Source organism: Marmota marmota, unplaced genomic scaffold (assembly GCF_001458135.2).
Source record: "Marmota marmota marmota unplaced genomic scaffold, marMar, whole genome shotgun sequence".
NCBI classification, from domain to species: domain Eukaryota; kingdom Metazoa; phylum Chordata; class Mammalia; order Rodentia; family Sciuridae; genus Marmota; species Marmota marmota.
The window spans coordinates 15,144,927-15,164,608 of record NW_025999960.1 but is presented as its reverse complement, the minus strand read 5'-3'; the positions used below and the strand labels follow the sequence as shown (position 1 = coordinate 15,164,608).

General features: G+C 39.2%; 1 protein-coding gene and 1 pseudogene across 1 annotated transcript; both read left to right on the top strand.

Annotated features, from left to right (window-relative positions):
* Window positions 1-1,720: 1,720 nt before the first annotated feature.
* On the top strand, window positions 1,721-6,209 carry Tuba1a (tubulin alpha 1a). The gene is made up of 4 exons (XM_015493306.2): window positions 1,721-1,887; window positions 3,988-4,210; window positions 4,345-4,493; window positions 5,018-6,209. The coding sequence occupies exons 1-4, from the start codon at window positions 1,885-1,887 to the stop codon at window positions 5,996-5,998; spliced, it is 1,356 nt and encodes a 451-aa protein (XP_015348792.1). The 5' UTR covers window positions 1,721-1,884; the 3' UTR covers window positions 5,999-6,209.
* LOC125616627 lies at window positions 6,137-7,297 on the top strand (annotated as a pseudogene).
* Window positions 7,298-19,682: the final 12,385 nt, after the last annotated feature.

Genomic DNA, 19,682 nt, shown 5'->3' with positions numbered 1-19,682 from the left:
AAAAAAAAAAAAAAAAAAAAAAAAAAAAAAAAAAAAAAAAAAAAAAAAAATAAGTTAGAAAAGAAGCATTCAAATCATCCTTAATCTTCCTCTTTACTGAAATATACTTTTATTTGCTAGAGAGGATGGAGATTATTTTCCCCATGTAATATCCAAGAAGTAGAAAAATTGTGTATTGGGTTTTATTTTTTCTAGAAAAAATGATTGCAGCAAATTTGAACAAGCAAACCTGAGCTGGGATGGTAGGCTAGAAAAATCCATGGCTGCCTTTGTCACACCACAACCTGCAGCAGCTGTCTTCTCAAGTCCCTCCCTCCCACACCCTGCACTGCCTGCCAGCTAAACGGGAATGAATGGGCTCTGCAGAGCATTGTAAATAGTGCTGCAGACCCTGAAAATGTTGGTTAAAATCAAAAGGAAAAATGTCGGTCAAAATCCAAATTTTCAATTTTGGTGGTCAAACAAACCTCATTACTTCTGAAATTTCTTCAGCGATGTTAAGTGGTCCACAGTTCAGAGCCTTATTCTGCATAACCCATCCTTGCTGATAATGGAGCCTTTCTAAATAGCAAAAGAATGTTACTGCAATCCATTTCCTAGGGGTGAAAGCAAAGCCTTTTTGTCCCAAGGGGCAATTGAGCAACCATTGCAGTCTCTAGTTGAATAGCAAGGGTGTGAGGCAGCTACAATTCCCACAGTCAGAAGCCCAACCTCAGAAGAGGCTATTTACCAAATTCACACAGGAACTGCATAAAAGTGAAATGCAGCTGAACTGAGGTTACACAGTAGTCTGTGGATGGAGACAATATAACAAAATAGTCTTCCTTTTACTTTATATGTTATATAACTCTTTAAAATTTGGTGCATCGAACGTTTTTGTTTGATATTTTCTAGAAAAGAGAGTAATGCAGAAATAAAACTAGTACTAGCTTCTGAACTGAATTCCTTCTCCTTGTATTTTCCCAATTCTATATCTGGAAAGATGATTCATTTATAGGGACAATGCACCACACAAATATATTACATAGAGTTCTGGTTAAGGAATATCTCTGGTAAACTATTTACTGTATATACATTAGCTCTTATTATTGCATATTAGAACAATTTGCATTTTCTAATTATCATATTCTTTCCATTTTTCACTTGTTTAGCTATTTGGTGCATGCAAAGATCTGAAAATAAATTATTTGAACTTGAGAAACCATTTTGAATGACTATGCAGCATCCTTTCTAAAAAAAAAAAAAAAAATCATATTCACCCAAGTCATTTTGACCATCACTCCCATCTTCTCGTCTTTATTTTTAAAGTAATTGAGATCTTTCATCCTAACCAAATATAGTCGAGTTTAATATACTATGAGGAAAGGCTGGCAGTAAAATTACTGCCATAATTATTTAATCTCAACATAAATTCTGTGACCAAATGTAGGGAAAACACATAGATGATTTTAACTGTAGTTTAAGGTTTAAGCAAAAAACCTCAAATCCAACCCGTTTTCTTTCTTCCCTTTCCGCCCCTCCCCAACCCCACCCCATAATGGATGCTCGGTTGACTGCCTTTGCACGGTCTCTTTGTCTGAAGGATGCAAACAGTCTATGGATGCTAGGGAAAAAGGGGTGGGGGAGAGATTACCTCATCCCATGTCGTTTGCACCAATCACCACTCTCCTGTGGTGGCTTCTCTGGGCAGATTGAGGGGTCTGGACCAACAGGAAAAGGCCCTGGCCCATCCCCATGGTGACCGAGTTGTATATAGGGAGCCGCATCCGCCTTTGCGCCGCAGGTTCTCTTACATCGACCGCCTAAGAGTCGCGCTGTAAGAAGCAACAACTTCTCCTCTCCTGTCCTCTCCGCCATCTGCTCTGCAGCCGCGAAGCAGCAACCATGGTAAGAATGTGTTTTTTCCGGCTCTTTTTGGCCGGTGGGTGGAGTCAGAACCCTGGGATATTCTTGGAAAACCTTAAGCTCTTTTCTTTTGTAACCTCTTTGGGTTCCGGTAGTCTTACGCTGTGTGAGGTTTAGCTTTGTTCTACCCTAAATCCTTAAGCCCCGCTGCCGACGCAGTGCGGGAGCTGAAACCCGGGTAGAAATGTGCCCAGGACGCTGGAGAATCATGGGGAAGAGCAAAGGCGGCGCGAGGGGTTTTTGTTACCCGAGAACCCTACGGGACCACAAGCAGCCCATCTGCAGTGCGGGAAGGGTCTGGGGCCGGAAAAGGCGGTGATTGTGTCCTGTACTGGGCCCTTGCATTTCTGAGCCAGGATTCGTTTAATTCCAAGAATCCCTTTTCTTTCTTATATCGCTCCCAAGAGCGGGGAGGGGAGGAGGAGGAGTCTAAAAAAAGAGGAAGAAAAAAAAAAAAAAAAAAAACCCTTCACATACCAAACGGGGCTGGCGAGTGGTGTGGAGCTAGGGGATTGAGGGGGCAGGAAAAAAGACAAATCCGAGCCTTGGGTTTGTACAAAAAGATTCCTCGCAGGTTGTTGGCATTTTAGAAAGAAACCCATGTATTAACGGGAAAATAAACAATAATAATTTTAAAAAAAGGTTTAGTTTTCTGTTGGAGCCCTTGGCAGCCGGTGTCAAGGAGGCGCAGGGGCGGAGTTGTTTGTTTCTTGCTTCCCTGGCGTTGGGCGGGGTTCGCCTCACTAAACCTCTTCTGTCAAGAAAGAATTATAATAAAAGTCTTTCATCATTGTGGAACTGTGGGCTTCAAAAGGTATTTTAATTCACTATTAAAACTTAGATGACTTTTTTTTCTTGAGCAAAAATTCACTTGACAATGAGGATGACCCGCCCTGAGAAAGAGAGACAGAGATCCAGAGACCTAAACTGTAGAGGCTGCATGGATATAGAGGAGAGAGAAAGCCCACTTTGTGAAGCCCGGGGTACCCCAGTTGTCCCGATTAAGGGAAACGCCCTTCACCGCTCCCCCGCCCCCTTAAGTCAGTGAATAGACAATGAAAGTTGTAGCCCTTTAGGGGCTATAATCTTTAGATTATAGAGAACGTTTCTATAGAATATGAATGTTAAGGGGAGGGGAGGGATTCTCAGAATGGAAATACTATTTTGTTTTAAATAAATATTTCATTATCTTTTCACCGGACTTTAATTTAATTTCTTTTGTTTGGTAGCATCTTGTGTGAACTTAGGAACTGGTTTCTTAAAAGTACTAATAATTTTTCAGTTTTTTACAGTGGAAAAGATTCAGGGAAATTTTTTTAAAAAGAAAAAAATTGCTGCAAAGGAGAATTATACTTCATCCAGCTGTCTTTTGTTCCAGTGCATCTTTATTAATTCATTTCAATTCAGGAACACGGTCCTAGGCTGGGTCAGAGGAGGAACACTGGCAAAGCAGCACAATGAGATCATGTAGGCAGTTGCTGGAAATAGAGCTGTTCTGTTAAATAATGTAGCAAAGAGTACAGGCCAGCACCAGGCACAGCAAATACAGCAATGCAGCAGTGCAGCAGTGCAGGAGGCCAACCTTGTCTTTCTTCTAACCCCCTAATATTGATGGATTCCGATTCCGCAGACAGACTGCATAGGGTGTGGCTTCTAGCCTCAGCTGTAGTACAGATGTCCATGTTGAAATATACCAAGTCCTATTTAGAAGAAACCTTCATCTCTACTTAAAGGAAAAGAAAGCAATGAATTCCAATTACTATTTGAATGCAATTTATTTCATTTTACAAAATTTGTGCTTTGACTATTTTTTAACATAAAAAATCTTCCATTCAACCATAGCTGTAGGAACAATGGGCTTGCACTATGTGCTAAATTGCGCCAAGGTGACATTATTATTCAGACCACACATATTTGCAGCATTTGTAGCAGGTGCTTTTCATTAACCATTTTTCTCTTATTAGGAATATGACTCAAATAAATTTGAAAAATGCCTGTAAATTACTAGAAATAATTTTTTAATTTACTGAAAATTCAAAATGCTAATACAGCTTAATTTTATAATTTTTCTTTCTTTCATAGCGTGAGTGCATCTCCATCCACGTTGGCCAGGCTGGTGTCCAGATTGGCAATGCCTGCTGGGAGCTCTACTGCCTTGAACATGGCATTCAGCCTGATGGCCAGATGCCAAGTGACAAGACCATTGGGGGAGGAGATGACTCCTTCAACACCTTCTTTAGCGAGACAGGCGCTGGCAAGCATGTGCCCAGGGCAGTGTTTGTAGACCTGGAACCCACGGTCATTGGTGAGTTGATGGATCTGTCCTGGGTTCTCCATTGATCACATAAAACATATTGTCTTTCTTACCTCCCATCCCCTCACCAGAGTTGAGCAGGCTTGTGCAGGTTATTAATGAGGAGTAACTGGTTTCCTTTCCAGATGAAGTTCGCACTGGAACCTACCGTCAGCTCTTTCACCCTGAGCAGCTCATCACAGGCAAGGAAGATGCTGCCAATAACTATGCCCGAGGCCACTACACCATTGGCAAGGAGATCATTGACCTTGTCTTGGACCGAATTCGTAAACTGGTATGTTTATCCTTGATAATATAGTAAATTAATGATCATAAGGAAGACATTTGAAACAATGCTGTTTATTATAAAAACAAATGTAGTGGTTAGATAAATTATTCCTTTTTAAAAAATTCAATTAAAACATGAACTGTTTAGCATCATTTTGTAAATATTTAGGTTTTTCATTTAAGAAATATTGAGTAATTCGAAGAATGTCTACATTTTTCTTTTCTTTTTCTTTTTAATGGTGCTGGGGGTCAAGTTCAAAGCCTTATACATGTCAAACAAGTGCTATATCACTGAACTACCACCCCAGATTCCTTACACTGTTTAAAAAGCATTTGTCAATGGGGCTGGGAAGGTAGCTCAGTGGTAGATGCGCTTGCCTAGCATGTGCAAGGCACTGGATTCAATCTCTAGTATGGTAAAGAAATAAAAATCATTCTTCAAAATAAGATCTAAAATAAAAGTTTATTTACTATGATTATAGCACAAAAATTAAAAATTTATCTTTTCTGTATTCTTTTCTTTTCTAACAGGCTGACCAGTGCACAGGTCTTCAGGGCTTCTTGGTTTTCCACAGCTTTGGTGGGGGAACTGGTTCTGGGTTCACCTCCCTGCTGATGGAACGTCTCTCTGTTGATTATGGCAAGAAGTCCAAGCTGGAGTTCTCCATTTACCCAGCCCCCCAGGTTTCCACAGCTGTAGTTGAGCCCTATAATTCCATCCTCACCACCCACACTACCCTGGAGCACTCTGATTGTGCCTTCATGGTAGATAATGAGGCCATCTATGACATCTGTCGCAGAAACCTTGACATTGAGCGCCCAACCTACACTAACCTGAATAGGCTGATAGGTCAAATTGTGTCATCCATTACTGCTTCCCTCAGATTTGATGGAGCCCTGAATGTTGACCTGACAGAATTCCAGACCAACCTGGTGCCCTATCCCCGCATCCACTTCCCTCTGGCCACATATGCCCCCGTCATCTCTGCTGAGAAAGCCTACCATGAACAGCTTTCTGTAGCAGAGATCACCAATGCTTGCTTTGAGCCAGCCAACCAGATGGTAAAATGTGACCCCCGCCATGGTAAATACATGGCTTGCTGCCTGTTGTACCGTGGTGATGTGGTCCCCAAAGATGTCAATGCTGCCATTGCCACCATCAAGACCAAGCGTACTATCCAGTTTGTGGATTGGTGCCCCACTGGCTTCAAGGTTGGCATTAATTACCAGCCTCCCACTGTGGTTCCTGGTGGAGACCTGGCCAAGGTGCAGCGTGCTGTGTGCATGTTGAGTAACACCACAGCCATTGCTGAGGCCTGGGCTCGCCTGGATCACAAGTTTGACCTGATGTATGCCAAGCGTGCCTTTGTTCACTGGTACGTGGGTGAGGGGATGGAGGAAGGAGAGTTTTCTGAGGCCCGTGAGGACATGGCTGCCCTAGAGAAAGATTATGAAGAGGTTGGTGTGGATTCTGTTGAAGGAGAGGGTGAGGAAGAAGGAGAGGAATACTAAAGTTAAAATGTCACAAAGGTGCTGCTTTTACAGGGAAGCTTATTCTGATTTGAACATTGAAAAGTTTTGGTCTGATCAGTTAATTTGTATGTAGCATTGTATGCTCTCATATATAATTACTGACCTATGCTTTAAAACATGAATGCTTTGTCACAGACCCAGGCTGTCCATTTCTCTGATGGGTTTTGAATAAAGTATTCCCTGTCTTAAATGAGTTGTCTTGTGTTTTCTATTTGGGTGTCTGAATTTTTTTTTTTTTTTTTTAAACCAGGAATTGAACCCAGAGGGACTAAACCACAGAGCTACATTCCCAGCCCTTTCTATTTCTTATTTTGAGACAGGGTCTCACTAAGTTTTTAGGGCCTCAGTAAGTTACAACACGATCAAAAATCTAGACTAGGGTGACATTTGTGATTCTCACTTTATGAAACTACTTTTTGGAACAGAAAAAATAGACACAGTGCTACATTTTGATGCAAAAAAACCACATGTAGATCTCTTTGTCTGGGCTTTTGAGTTTATATATATTAATGTTCTCATGAAGCCATAATGGAGAAGTTTATTTATGCCAGCACAGATGAAGTTTATAGAGATAGTCTTAATAATTTTAAAAAATATTTATATTTATTTTTTAGTTGTAGGTGAACACACAATCTTTATTTTATTTTTATGTGGTGCTGAGGATCAAACCCAGTGCCTCACTTATGCTAGGCAAGCACACTATCACTGAGCCACAATCCCAGCCCTTGATAAGGAATTTGATGAATCATCACCCAAACACCTATAAATCATCATCCAAAGGAGCTCTGAGTGTTTCATAGGACATTACTGGGAATAATACAAGTAAATAGGAAAAGCTGTATTCGTGGATCAGGGCTTCAACCAAAAAATTTCCTTTATGCTACTGTTGTAGCCCTCCCAAAAGCATTTCTTACTGTCCTTGAAAGGAGAAAACAAGTGAAATTTATAGCATCAGAACCAATTCTGAAATGTCAGTTGTCCAATTTGCCAAAGAACTAATACAACTGATAAGAGACCAATTCATTGATTATGTTATGAGTTATTGAATGAAGTCAGAAAAAAATCATGTATTTGAATGAAAACCTAAAATGTCTTAGAATAAAGGAATAAAAGAAAACAATTGAGTGGTGCAGAGAAAATTTTCACAACTGGAAGAATACAGAAAAAGCATTAGAATCCTTTCCAATACAACTACCATTTAGATAATCAATGTAGTTTCCAAAGAAGAAAATTACCCTACCTATGAATCAAGTGACCAGGGCTGGGGTTGTACCTCAGTGGTAGAGTGCTTGCCTACCACATGTGAGGCACTGGGTTTGATCCTCAGCACCACATAAAAATTAAAAAAAAAAAATAATAAAGGTATTGTGTCTATCTACAACTAAAATATAAATATTAAAAATAAATAAATAAATAAAATAAAGACATGTGTCCATCTACAACTAAAAAAAAAGGAAAGAAAAAAGAAAAAGAAATCAAGTAACCAAATGAAGTGCTGTATTTTCATTTGGAATTAGATTAATGACTTTATGTATTAAATTAAAGTGCAAAGTACCATAAGCTTTGGAAGAATTTCAGTACTGGCACAGGATTTAAACATCAAAATTCTTTCAGAAAATTTCTCCGGAAATTAGAAAATAGTATGCATAGACTCTCTCCAGGGGTGGGCCAGGAAAGAATCTCTTGGTTCTAAGATCAAAGACAGGTAGTGGTGCTGGATGGACGGATGGTCCCAGTTTCCCATGGTCCCAGTTTCCCAGCCTCTCCCAGTGCCTAGAAAACGGCTCAAGTTTTCCTTTTTAGGCAAAATTGGATGAATATTATGCTCTATTTCAGCTCTTTTTAATTTCGATTTTTTTTTAAGTCGGACACAAATCTTTATTTATTTTTATGTGGTGCTGAGGATCCAACCCAGGGCCTCGAATGTGCTAGGCGAGGGCTCTACCGCTGAGCCACAACCCCAGCCCCTAATTTTGATTTTTTTATGAATTTATTTTTGGTACCAGGGATTGAACCCAGGGGTGTTCAACCCCTAAGCCATATCCCCAGCTTTTTTTTTTTTTTTTTTGAGATAGGGTCTCAGTAAGTTATTTAGGGCCTCCCTAAGTTGCTAAGGCTGGCTTTGAACTTGTAATCCTCCTGCCTCAGCCTCCTGAGCAGTTGGGATTACAGGNAATTTTTTAGTTGTAGATGGACATAATCCCTTTGTTTTATTTACTTTTATGTGGTGCTGGGGATGGAACCTAGTGCCTCACATGTGCAAGGCAAGCACTCGACCGCTGAGCTATAACCCTAGCCCCTATTCAGTTGTTTTTTTAAAGGTCTAAAGTTATGCTATAGTTGCTTCCATGGAACAAAATGGAATTATGTCTAGCACTTTTTAACTTTTGATAATTTTTTAAAATTAAGTAAAATGCTTTTTAAAACAGTACATAAATTTTCTCTATATATTTTGGTACTGGGGATTGAACCACTAAGTCACATCCCCAGTCCTTTTTATATTTTATTTTGAGACAGGGTCTTGCTAAATTGCTTAGGGCCTCACTAAATTTCTGAGGCTGGTGTTGAACTTGTGATCCTCCTGCCTCAGCGTCCTAGGTCAATGGGATTACACGTGTGTGCCACTGCACCTGGCTAAGTTTTCATATTTTCAAAATCAGTTGTTGACCTATATATGACCTTTGCCAGAGAAAATTTATCATGAATTTTTAGTTTTAAATGATTTTACTTTAAAATTGTCAGTATTTTAATGTAGAATGTGACATTTTAATGTGCTTAATATATTTTTTTAGTTGTTGATGTACCTTTATTTTTTATGTAATCATTTTATGCTGTGCTGAGAATTGAACCCAGTGCCTCATGCATGCAAGGCAAGCACTCTACCACTGAGCTGCAATCCCAGCCTTAATGTTTGTTTTTTATTTTTTTGTAGAAAAAAAAAATTAAAATACTTGTTTGTTTATTCTTAGTCTTTGTCCTAGAGACTGTAAGGTGATTTGGAAAAGTAACTGGATATTGGCTTTCAGAAATAGAAAAGAAGCTGGTCGACCCTCTGATTATTAAGAACATATATTTCAAAGCCGGCAGCCTTGGATCACAGGACACATGGGCTGGAACAGTAAGCCTCAATGTGGAATGTGTGGCCACTAGAACTCAGAGGGGGCTGGGGATATGGCTCAAGCAGTAGCTCGCTCGTCTGGCATGCGTGCGGCCCGGGTTCGATCCTCAGCACCACATACAAACAAAGATGTTGTGTCTACTGAAAACTAAAAAATAAATATTAAAAAATTCTCTTTCTCTCTCTCTCTCTCTTAAAAAAAAAAAAAAAAAAACTCAAAGAGGCCTACAAAGCACTGCTTCCTTCTTTGTGGAAGAGGATATAAGAAACAACAATTCAACTTACTTTGGGGGGCATGTCCTTGCACACCCTGATCATTAGACTCCTAAAAACTTTACTGAAATGGCAAGTCCTTGAATCATCATTGGATTTGTCTTCTTCCTAACTTCAGTGATGAAAATGAATTATCAAGACCACCCATGTGCTTTTCACCTCCTTTTAATGCTGCCTGGTGAGTACAATGCCATCAATATGATAGATCCATGTGATGTTCTACAGAATGTTCAGAAGATCCAAGTCTCCTAGGAAAACAAAGCCAGTTCATACATCCCTGAGGTGAAACTAAGTCCATCTGGCTTTTTTTGTTTGTTTGTTTTAAAAAAGAAGGAATGGTTTATTTGGGGCTCACAGTTTCAGTGGACTCAGTCCATGGTCAGTTAACTCTACTCCTCTGCATACAAGTAGAGGCAAAACATCCTGGCAGAAAGGAGTCATGAAGGAAAACTGCTCAGCTCATGATGGCCAGAAAGGGTTGCAGAGGTTTCAGTCTACAGACAGCCAGCTTCATTCACCAGGGCTCCAGATGAGGCTGAATATCATGGTGAGAGAGTGTGGCAGAGGGAAGCAGCTCATAGGATGATCAGAAAGCACAGAACACATCTGGCTTCTTATCTTTCATGACCAAGTAGAAAAGTACACATTCACCAAATCAATGATTGAATACCATGTTCCAGGAGCCTCCTAATATGCCTAGCTAAAAAGATGCCACATGGGCACAAGAGCTGCTATGAGAGTAGCTGCTTGATTCAGCTGGCAGTTGTCTGCAGTTGTTCTCCAGGGTTTACCCAGTTTTGACAGGGACCAGATTAGTGAATTTTAAATGGATATATGGTAGGTAAAAGCAAATGAAAGAGAATATAGAAAGAAAAAGAAATGGAGGCAGACCTCAACAGATCAGAAATGCTTTATTAAGCAGCAGAGGGGCACATTTTCAAGAGGGAAAATGGCAACTGGCTCTAATAAGGATCTGAGTTTTATAGGGTTTAGAGGGGCTGAGTCTTATTAGGAAATGTATTGGTTATAACTGGAGGAAGATCTTGGGCAGTCAGGAAACAGTCGTAGATAAAGCCCATTGTTTTAAAAAAGAAGGGGATTGTTATTTCCATATTCTTCAGTAGAGACCAACCTCTCCATCTTTAGAATCCTCAAGGGTGATCTCATCCTCACCATCTCCAACATGCAGTTTGATTTCAATTTACTGTCTTGGCTAGGGGAGTCGCCCAGTTGAGAAAGCTCTGTTAAACTAAGACACTGATTGGGAAAACCTAGGACATGTACATAGGAGTATATGATGAATGTCTTTAAATATCTCAATGCTAAAATTTTTAAACTATTAAGTCTTGAGTTTGGTCTCAGGTCTTCTATTTTATTTTTTTAAATCTAACTCAGGTGATAAGGTGCTCAATTAGTTGTCACTTGTTTGTTATTATGCTCAACTTCTCCTTTCCCTTCTGTAGGTGCCATTACAATTTAGTAAACAACAATCAATGCCATTGCCCTATAACTTGTTCCCTGAATTTTTCATACTCAAATTACTGCAATAGCCATGGCAGTATGGTCTTCCCCATAGGAACACTCTCCCTAGTCACTACACATAGTTTTAGCTATTGGGTGGCCATTTTACATAGGGGTCTTATTCATGCCCCACAACTTATTCAGAATGATATTCTAGTGATCAGCCAGGCAGAAAGTGATCCAGCTCCAAACTCATCTTACCACCTGCCCTGTTGGATCACTCTTGGAATCATCTATGTTGGATCCTCTGGGAAGCAGGACTCAGAGTTTGAGGTGCAAGTAATTTCTTAAGTGGGGAGTGGGAATGGTAATACCTGTGAAATACAAGGAAGGATGTATAATGGGCAGGAGAAATCTTGAGGCTGCAATGCAGATCTAACAGCTTTGAAAAAAAAAAAAAAGAGAGAGAGGAAGAAGGGCTGTTAGAGAAAGCTTACAGCTATGATGCAGAGCCAACAGAATAGAATCTCAACTAACTCAATAGGGGGCTCCAGAACAACATCACCTGTTAGAGAATTTCCCCACTGGGTAGAGATGGCCAGACTCTTGGATGTGCTCATTCATTGGCTAGGTGAAACAAGAGCCAAAGAAAATCTGAAGGCATTACCAGGTCAGCTAACTGCCCTCTTGGCAGCAGAGCGGCAACCTCTTTCTGGAAGGGAAATCAAAGGGAGATCTTCATAATTGCCACTTGGGGGCCTTGGGGTTCATTTGCTCTCTATACATATTTTTAACCAAAAAAAGATTTTTTGTATCAGTTGCCTATTTAATCTATTTTTCCCTTGACATTGACAACTAAGGGCGTATAACCACTGAGCTACATCCCCCCACCCTTTCTTTTTCTTTCTTAATTCTCAGTCAGGGACTCGCTAAATTGCCCTGGTTGACCTCAAACTTGTGATACCTTTGCCTAAGCTTTCCAAGTAGCTGCAATGCATGTGTTGCTGTGTCTGACTCATAGTGAGATATCTTAAAAGAAAAGTCAAAAAATGAACAGTTTTTAGTAAACATGGTTCTAGTAATTCTAGTGAGCTTATTTAGAAGCTGTTACATATTAGAATAAATCAAATAAGTAATTAATTAATGTTATTGGTATATAAGAACCTTGAACCAAGGCACGGTGGTGCACACCTGTAATCTCAGCAACCGGCAGGAGGAAAGAGGCTGAGGCAGAAGGCAAGTTCAAAGCCAGCCTCAGCAACTTAGGAGGCCCTAAGCAACTTAATGAGACCCTGTCTCAAAAAATAAAAGAAGGCTGGGGGTATGGCTCAGTGGTTAAGCCATCTGAGTTCAATTCCAAAAAACAAACAAACAAACAACAACAACAAAACACCCTTGAAAGTTACTATATTATAGATGGTCAAGAAAATAAAGAGTTGGGGTTATAGCTCAGTAGTAGAGTGCTTGCCTAGCATGCTTATGTACTGGGTTCAATCCCCAGTACTCCCCTCCAAAAGAATAAAATAAATAAATTTTAAGTAATGATATAAGGGGGAATGATTCAAATCAGAAGTTGGATATGGTGGCATAAATCTGTAATTCCAGCTACTCAGGAGGTCAAGGCAGAAGGATGACAAGTTTGAGGCCAGCCTGGGCAACTTAACAAGACCCTGTCTCAAAATACAATGAAAAGGGATGGGGATGTAGCTCAGTGATAGTGCTTGCCTACCATATTGAGGCCCTCAGTTCAATTCCTAGCAGTGTGTGTGTGGGATTCAAATCAGAATTCTGAAGATGAAAAAAAAAAAATGTACTGAAAGGAATTACGAGTAGATTAGACCCTAAAGAAACAAGATTAGTGCTGGGTGCAGTGGCACACACCTGTAATCCCAGAAGGTTGAGGCAGGAGGATCTCAAGTTCAAACCCAGCCTCAACAACTTAATGAGGCCCATCTCTAAATAAAATATAAAAAAAGGGCTGGGGATGTGGCTGGGGATTGTTAAGCATCCCTGATTCAATCCCTGGTTAAAAAAAAAAAAAAGTTTGCAAAACTTCAACAATAAGATTTTAAAGGTCATTTTATTTTTGTAATAGCAAACTACTTTCAACATAAAATAGTGCAAAAAATAATTTTAATGTATATTTTAAAATAAATTTTATCGGGGCTGAGATTGTGGCTCAGAGGAAGAGCGCTTGCCTCGCATGCATGAGGCACTGGGTTGGATCCTCAGCACCACATTAAAAAATAAAACAAAGATATTGTGTCCACCTATAACTAAAAAAAAAAAAATATTTAAAAAATAAATTTTATTTGTATGTGAAGTACTTAAAATATATACTTAAATCTAAATATAAAATATGTAGATACATAAAATTATATCTATAAAGAAATATTGATTAGAAATTACACAATATTAGGGGGCTGGGGTTGTAGCTCACTGGAAGAGCACCAGTGAGGCACTGGGTTTGATCCTCAGCACCACATAATAATAAATTATGTCCATCTACAACCAAAAAAAATTTTTAAAGAAATTACATAATATTGGGGCTGGGGATGTGGCTCAAGCGGTAGCGCGCTCGCCTGGCATGCATGCATCCCGGGTTCAATCCTCAGCACCACATACAAACAAAGATGTTGTGTCCGCCGAGAACTAAAAAATAAATATTAAAATTCTCTCTCTCTCCTCTCTAAAAATAAAATAAAGATATTAAAAAAAGAAATTACATAATATTAAAACATTTTTGTATAACATACAATATATATAATGTATACATATATATGTGTGTGTGCGCGCGCGCACACACACACTTGTTATTTTATTTATTTATTTTTTGCAGTTCTGGGGATTGAATCTAGGGGCACTCTTCATTTGAATTACATCCCCGTGCATTTCTGTTTTTGTTTTTTTGAGACAGGGTCTTGCTAAATTGTTGAGGCTGTTTTCTGGGGGGTTTGTTTGGGTACTTGTTGGGGCACTTGACCACTGAGTCACATCCCCAGCCCTATTTTGTATTTTATTTAGAGACAGGGTCTCACTGAGTTGCTTAGTGCCTTGCTTTTGCTGAGGCTGGCTTTGAACTCGTGATCCTTCTGCCTCAGCCTCCTCAGACACTGGGATTACAGGTATCGCCACTGCACCTGGCTTGAGATTGGTTTTGAATATACAATCCTTCTGCCCCAGCCTCCCAAGTTGTTAGTATTATAAACATGCACCACTGCACTCAGATATACACATTAATTTTGTTTGATTTGTCACTGAGGTAAAACACATATAACAATATTTACTATGTTAAACTTTTTTTGGTGGAGGGGTACCAGGGATTGAACTCAGGGGCACTGGGCCACATCCCTAGCCCTATTTTGTATTTGCTTAGTGCCTCACTTTTGCTGAGGCTGGATTTTGAACTCAAGATCCTCCTGCCTCCGCCTCCAGAGCTGCTGGGATTACAGACATGTGCCACAGTGCCCAGCTTATGTTAACGATTTTTAAGTGTACAGTTCAGTTGAGTATACTCATATTGTTATGCAACCAATCTCCAGAACTATGAATTTTGCAAAAGTAAAACTTATACTCATTAAATAACTCTCCTTTTTTTTTTTTCTTTTGGCAGTACTGGGGACTGAACCCTATGGGACTCTACCACTGAGTTACATACCCGGAGACTTTTTTTTCCCCCCAGTTGTAGTTTAGTTGGAAACAATACATTTATCTATCTATCTATCTATTTATTTATTTTTATGTGGTGCTGACAATCGAACCCAGTGCCTTGCATGTGCTAGGTGAGTGCTCTACTACTGAGCCACAACCCTAGCCCCCTTTTTATTTTTTATTTTGAGACAGGGTCTCACTAAGTTACCAAAGCTGGCCTCAAACTTTTGATCCTCCTGTCTCAACCTCCCAAGTCACAGACTTACAGTCACTCATCATCATGACATTTCTGCCTCCCTTGGCTCCTGGAAATCACTCTATGTGGTTTCCATGTCTATGAATTTGACTATTCTAAGTATCTCATATAATTAGAAAAAGATAGTACTTGACTTTTTCATGACTGGTTTGTTTCACTTAGCACAATGTCCTTGAAGTCCTTGTAGCATGTGGCAAAATTTATTTTCTTTTTAAAGCTAAATAATATTCCATTGTATGTGTATACTACATTTTAGTCACTCACTCATCCATCTATTGATACTTTAATTGCTTCCACTTTTAGCTACTGTTAATAACACTGCTATGAACATGGGTATGCAAATATTGCTTCCAGAGCTTGCTTTCAATTCTTTTGGGCATATATTTAGAAGTAGAGGGGCTGGGGATGTGGCTTAAGCGGTAGCACGCCCGCCTGGCATGCGTGCGGCCCAGGTTCGATCCTCAGCACCACGTACAAACAAAGATGTTGTGTCTGCCGAAAAAAACTAAAATAAATAAATAAATAAATAAAGAGAGAGAATTTAAAAAAAAGAAGTAGAATTGTTCATAGTTCTACTTTTAATTTATTTTATATTTATTTATTTGTTTGTTTTTGCAGTGCTGGGGTTAGAATACAGGGCCTCACAGCATGCTAGGCAAGTGCTCTCACTAAGCTGCATCTCCAGCCCTCTATTTTTATTTATTTATTTTTTGACCACTGAGCCACATCCCCAGCCCTTTTATTTTTATTTATTTTTAATATTTATTTTTTAGTTTTCGGCAGACACAACATCTTTATTTGTATATGGTGCTGAGGATCAAACCCGGGCCGCACACATGCCAGGCGAGTGCACTACCGCTTGAGCCACATCCCCAGCCCTTTTTTCCCTATCCTTAACTGAAATGTACTTTGGGCTTTTTTTTTTTTTTTTTTTTGGGGGGGGGTGCTGGGGATTGAACCCAGAGCCTATGTGCATGCAAGGTAACCACTCTACCAACTGAGCTATATCCCCAGCCCAGCTTTTGGCTTTGAGAATTATGTTCTATAAGTTTTTTCTCAGTATATAGAAAGTATATAGTATCTCAATGTAAGAACATTTATTTATGTATTACAATTTTTACCAGCATGGATGTTGAATTTTATTGTCTTTTTAGCAATATTTGGAGATTAACATGATTTTTCTCCTTCAACATAAAAGATTTCCTAATCACTACATATTCATCATAAAAAAAACTTGGTCACAGTGGTTATTTTTCTAATGTGTTACCAAATTCTATTGGTAATGTGAAGTTTTACTCCCATCAGCAGAGTACAGAATTATAGAGCTTAGCTTTATAATGTTCTTCAATATAGACTGTGGCATCACACTGCAACACCACATGGTGGCATTTTATATTATTCTTCAACATACACTGTGGAATGTACCCCTTTTTTTTTCCAGGGGAAAAAAAAAAGTCATTTCAAGCCTGATCAGTGTCATTCTTGCAAGTAGGCCTTTGGTCATCTGACTTACAGAATTTAGAGTACCTGAAGCAGGGGTTCATTCTTTTTTTCCTTAATAACGATTTCTTTCTTTTTTATTTTATTTTTTAGTTGGACACAATACCTTTATTTTATTTATTTATTTATTTATATGTGGTGCTGAGGATTGAACCAGGGCCTCACATGTGCTAGGTGAGCGCTCTACCTCTGAGCCACAACCCCAGCCCCAGCAGGATTTCATTCTTGATAGCTAGAAGTGGTGAGAGCAGATCTCCTTTACCATTAAGTATGATGTTAGCTCTTAGTTTTTCACAGATGCTTTTCATCAGATTAAGGAAGTTCCTGTCTATTTCAGGGTTATATTGGTAAATGGATATTGGATTTTTCAAGTTCTTTTTTTGCATGCATCTATCAAGATGATCACATATGTCTTCTCCTTTTGTCTCTTAATATGGTGAATCAGATGCACTGTGGTTTGTTTGGCTTCCCCCCCACCCTGGGATTTAATCCAGGGGCACTTAACCACTGAACCATATTCCCAGCCCTTTTTAGTTTTTATTTTGAGGCAAGCTCTTTCTCAGTTACTTAGGGCCTTGCTAAATTGCTGAGGTTGGCTTTGAACTTGCATTGCCTCTGCCTCCAGTTGCTGGGATTACAGGCATGCACCACCATGCCTAGCTCATTGTGTTTTGAATATTAAACCAAACTTACATTCCGGGGGTGAACTACACTTAGCTTATATTTTAAAACAACCCTAAGCTCAGAAAAGTATGTCACAGATGGTTCTCATGGGTTGGTAAACTCAATTATATGAAAGTATCCATAAAGAGAGTTCTGTGTGAATATGGAGCTGGGGATGTAGTTCAGTGGTAGAGAGCTTGGCTAGCATGCACAAGTCCTGGGTTCAATTGGCAGTTGCATGAAAAAAAAAAAAGAAAGAAAAGAAAGATGAAGAAAGTAAAAGAAAAATCTGAGAACTGGGCATGATGGCACACAGGAGACTGAGGAGGCAAGAGGATTGCAAATTCAAGGCCAGCCTCAGAGGTTTAATAAAAAAAATAAAAATAAAAATAAAAATGGCCAGGCATGTAACTCAGCGGTAGAGCATTGGCTTGGCATGTGTAAGCACTGGGAATTGAACCCAGAGCCACAAAAAAGAAAAAAAAAATCTGTATGAGTAGTCTTGATAAATTTTTTCCAAAGAAAGCTACTAACTATCCCTTTCATCCTTGTAGGTACATGCTACTTCTTCTGTGGAGAGTTAAAATCATTTCCCCTCTCCTTAAATCTGAACTAGCCTCATGACTGCTTTAAATAACAGAATGTGGCAGAAGTAAAGCTGTGCCAGATCCAGGTTAAGTCTTTAAGAAGCCTGGCAGCTTTGTTTTCATTCTTTTAAAAACAAGTCACCATGTAAAGAAGCTCAGTGGCAGAGTACCCCAGAATGGGTTCAATCCCCAGTACTCGGCGGGGGGCGGGGGGGGGGCGGAGAAAGAGGAAAAACAAGAAAAAGAAAAAAAAAATGATGTGTGTAAGCCCTTTTTAAGTTTCTATTTCCACATGTGCCATAGTGCCTAGCTACATAGACATCTTGAAAGACAAAATACTGTTTCCATCTGATTCTCCAAAAATAATTAGAACCACTAATCTAGAGAAAGAAAAAGAAAAGAAAAAAAATTGGGGAGGGGTAGTGGTGGTACTCAGGATTGAACCCAGTGGTATTTTGAGACAGGGTCTTGTTAAGTTGCTTAGGGCCTCTCTAAGTAAAGCATAGGAGACTTTTTAGAGAAAACATTCTGAAACTTTATTGAGAAATATTATAAAAAGATTACAATTGAGAGATAAAGCGCATTCCTGATTTAGAAGTATCAAATTACACAGATGTCATTCTATCTAAATTGATTTATACATTCAATGTCCTGGAAAGATAGAGTAGACATGCTTCTCCAGTTCCTCCCACTAAATGCAATTAAAAACTCTGAACATTATACATACAACAAACATGAGAAGGGGGAGAGAAGGCAACAGATGGGCTAGGAATCTTAGGGACCAACGATCAACATGGTAGTAAGTTCCCTTGATGGTGGTGGTAGTGGCTGTGCTGCTTTTTCTTCTTCCTCCTCTTTTTTTTTGATACTGACTGAGGATTGAACCCAGAGGCACTTCAGCTTTGAGGTATATCCCGAGTCTTTTTGATTTTTTTTTTTTTTTAATTTTGAGACAGGGTCTCACTAGGTTACTGTGGCTGGCCTCAAATGTGCAATTCTCCAGCCTCATCCTCCCAAGTAACTGGGATTACCTCAGGTTTTCTTCCTGCCTCCTACATCAAAGCCTTGCAGCTGAAGAAAGTGAAAACCCAGAAATGTTGAAGGATGCAGACAAAAATGAAACAAAAGATAAGACAATAAGTATGATCTTCATACTCAAAGAACTAGGAAAAGGGCCATCTGGAAAATCAGCAAACTTTTAGATAAGAACTATTCTACTGAAGACAAACACTGAAGAAAAAAAAAAAAACTGTGGTCCCCTCCCTTCACATGCCAGCAAGATTAAGTCTAGACTTTTAGCCTTGCCAAGCTAAAAAATGTGCCCCAAATTATAGTCATTTTTTATAAATGTTGCTGGGACAACTGGATATCCATATGCAAAGGAATGAAATTAGACTCTATGCTGTGGCCCCTACTCCTATATTCATGTCTTCCCACAACCTCAGAATATGACTTTACTTGAAATATAGTCCTTGCAGATGTAATTAGTTAAGATATTACTGAATGCTATCCTTCTAAGAATGGATACAAATGCACAAATGCCACTTAGCAATAGAAAAAGAAACTGCAATGATGTGTCTACAAGGCAAGGAATGTCAAAGACTGTCAGCAACTACCAGAAGCTAAGAGAGACATGGGACAGAGTCTCCCTAGCAGCCTTCCGAAGGAACCAAACTGACTGACACCTTGATTTCAGACTTCTAGCTTACAAAACAATGAGGCAATAAATATCTGTTGTTTTAAGTGACCCAGTTTGCGGTACGTTGGTATAGTGGCCCTAAGAAACTAACATATAGGGGCTGGGATTGTGGCTCAGCGGTAGAGCGCTCACCTGGCACAAGAGAGGCCCTGGGTTCGATTCTCAGCACCACATAAAAATAAAATAAAGATATTGTGTCCAACTACAATTAAAAAATGAATATTAAAAAAAGAAAGAAACTAACATATATACACCTACCTCACACCATATACAAAATGTAACTCAAACTCGATCAAAGATTTAAATGTAAGAGTTAAAATTATAAAACGTTAGAAGAAAACACAAGTTTCAGGAATCAGAAGGATCACAAGTTTGAGGCCAACGTGAGTAACTTATGAGAACCCATCTCAAAATAAAAACATAAAAAGGACTGGGGATGTACCTCAGCAATAGTG

Excerpts from the sequence above, each read along its gene's own strand:
- Tuba1a (XM_015493306.2), top strand. Across the intron at positions 4,211-4,344 it reads CCTGGAACCCACGGTCATTG|ATGAAGTTCGCACTGGAACC; the intron begins GTGAGTTGATGG and ends TTTCCTTTCCAG. Across the intron at positions 4,494-5,017 it reads TGGACCGAATTCGTAAACTG|GCTGACCAGTGCACAGGTCT; the intron begins GTATGTTTATCC and ends CTTTTCTAACAG.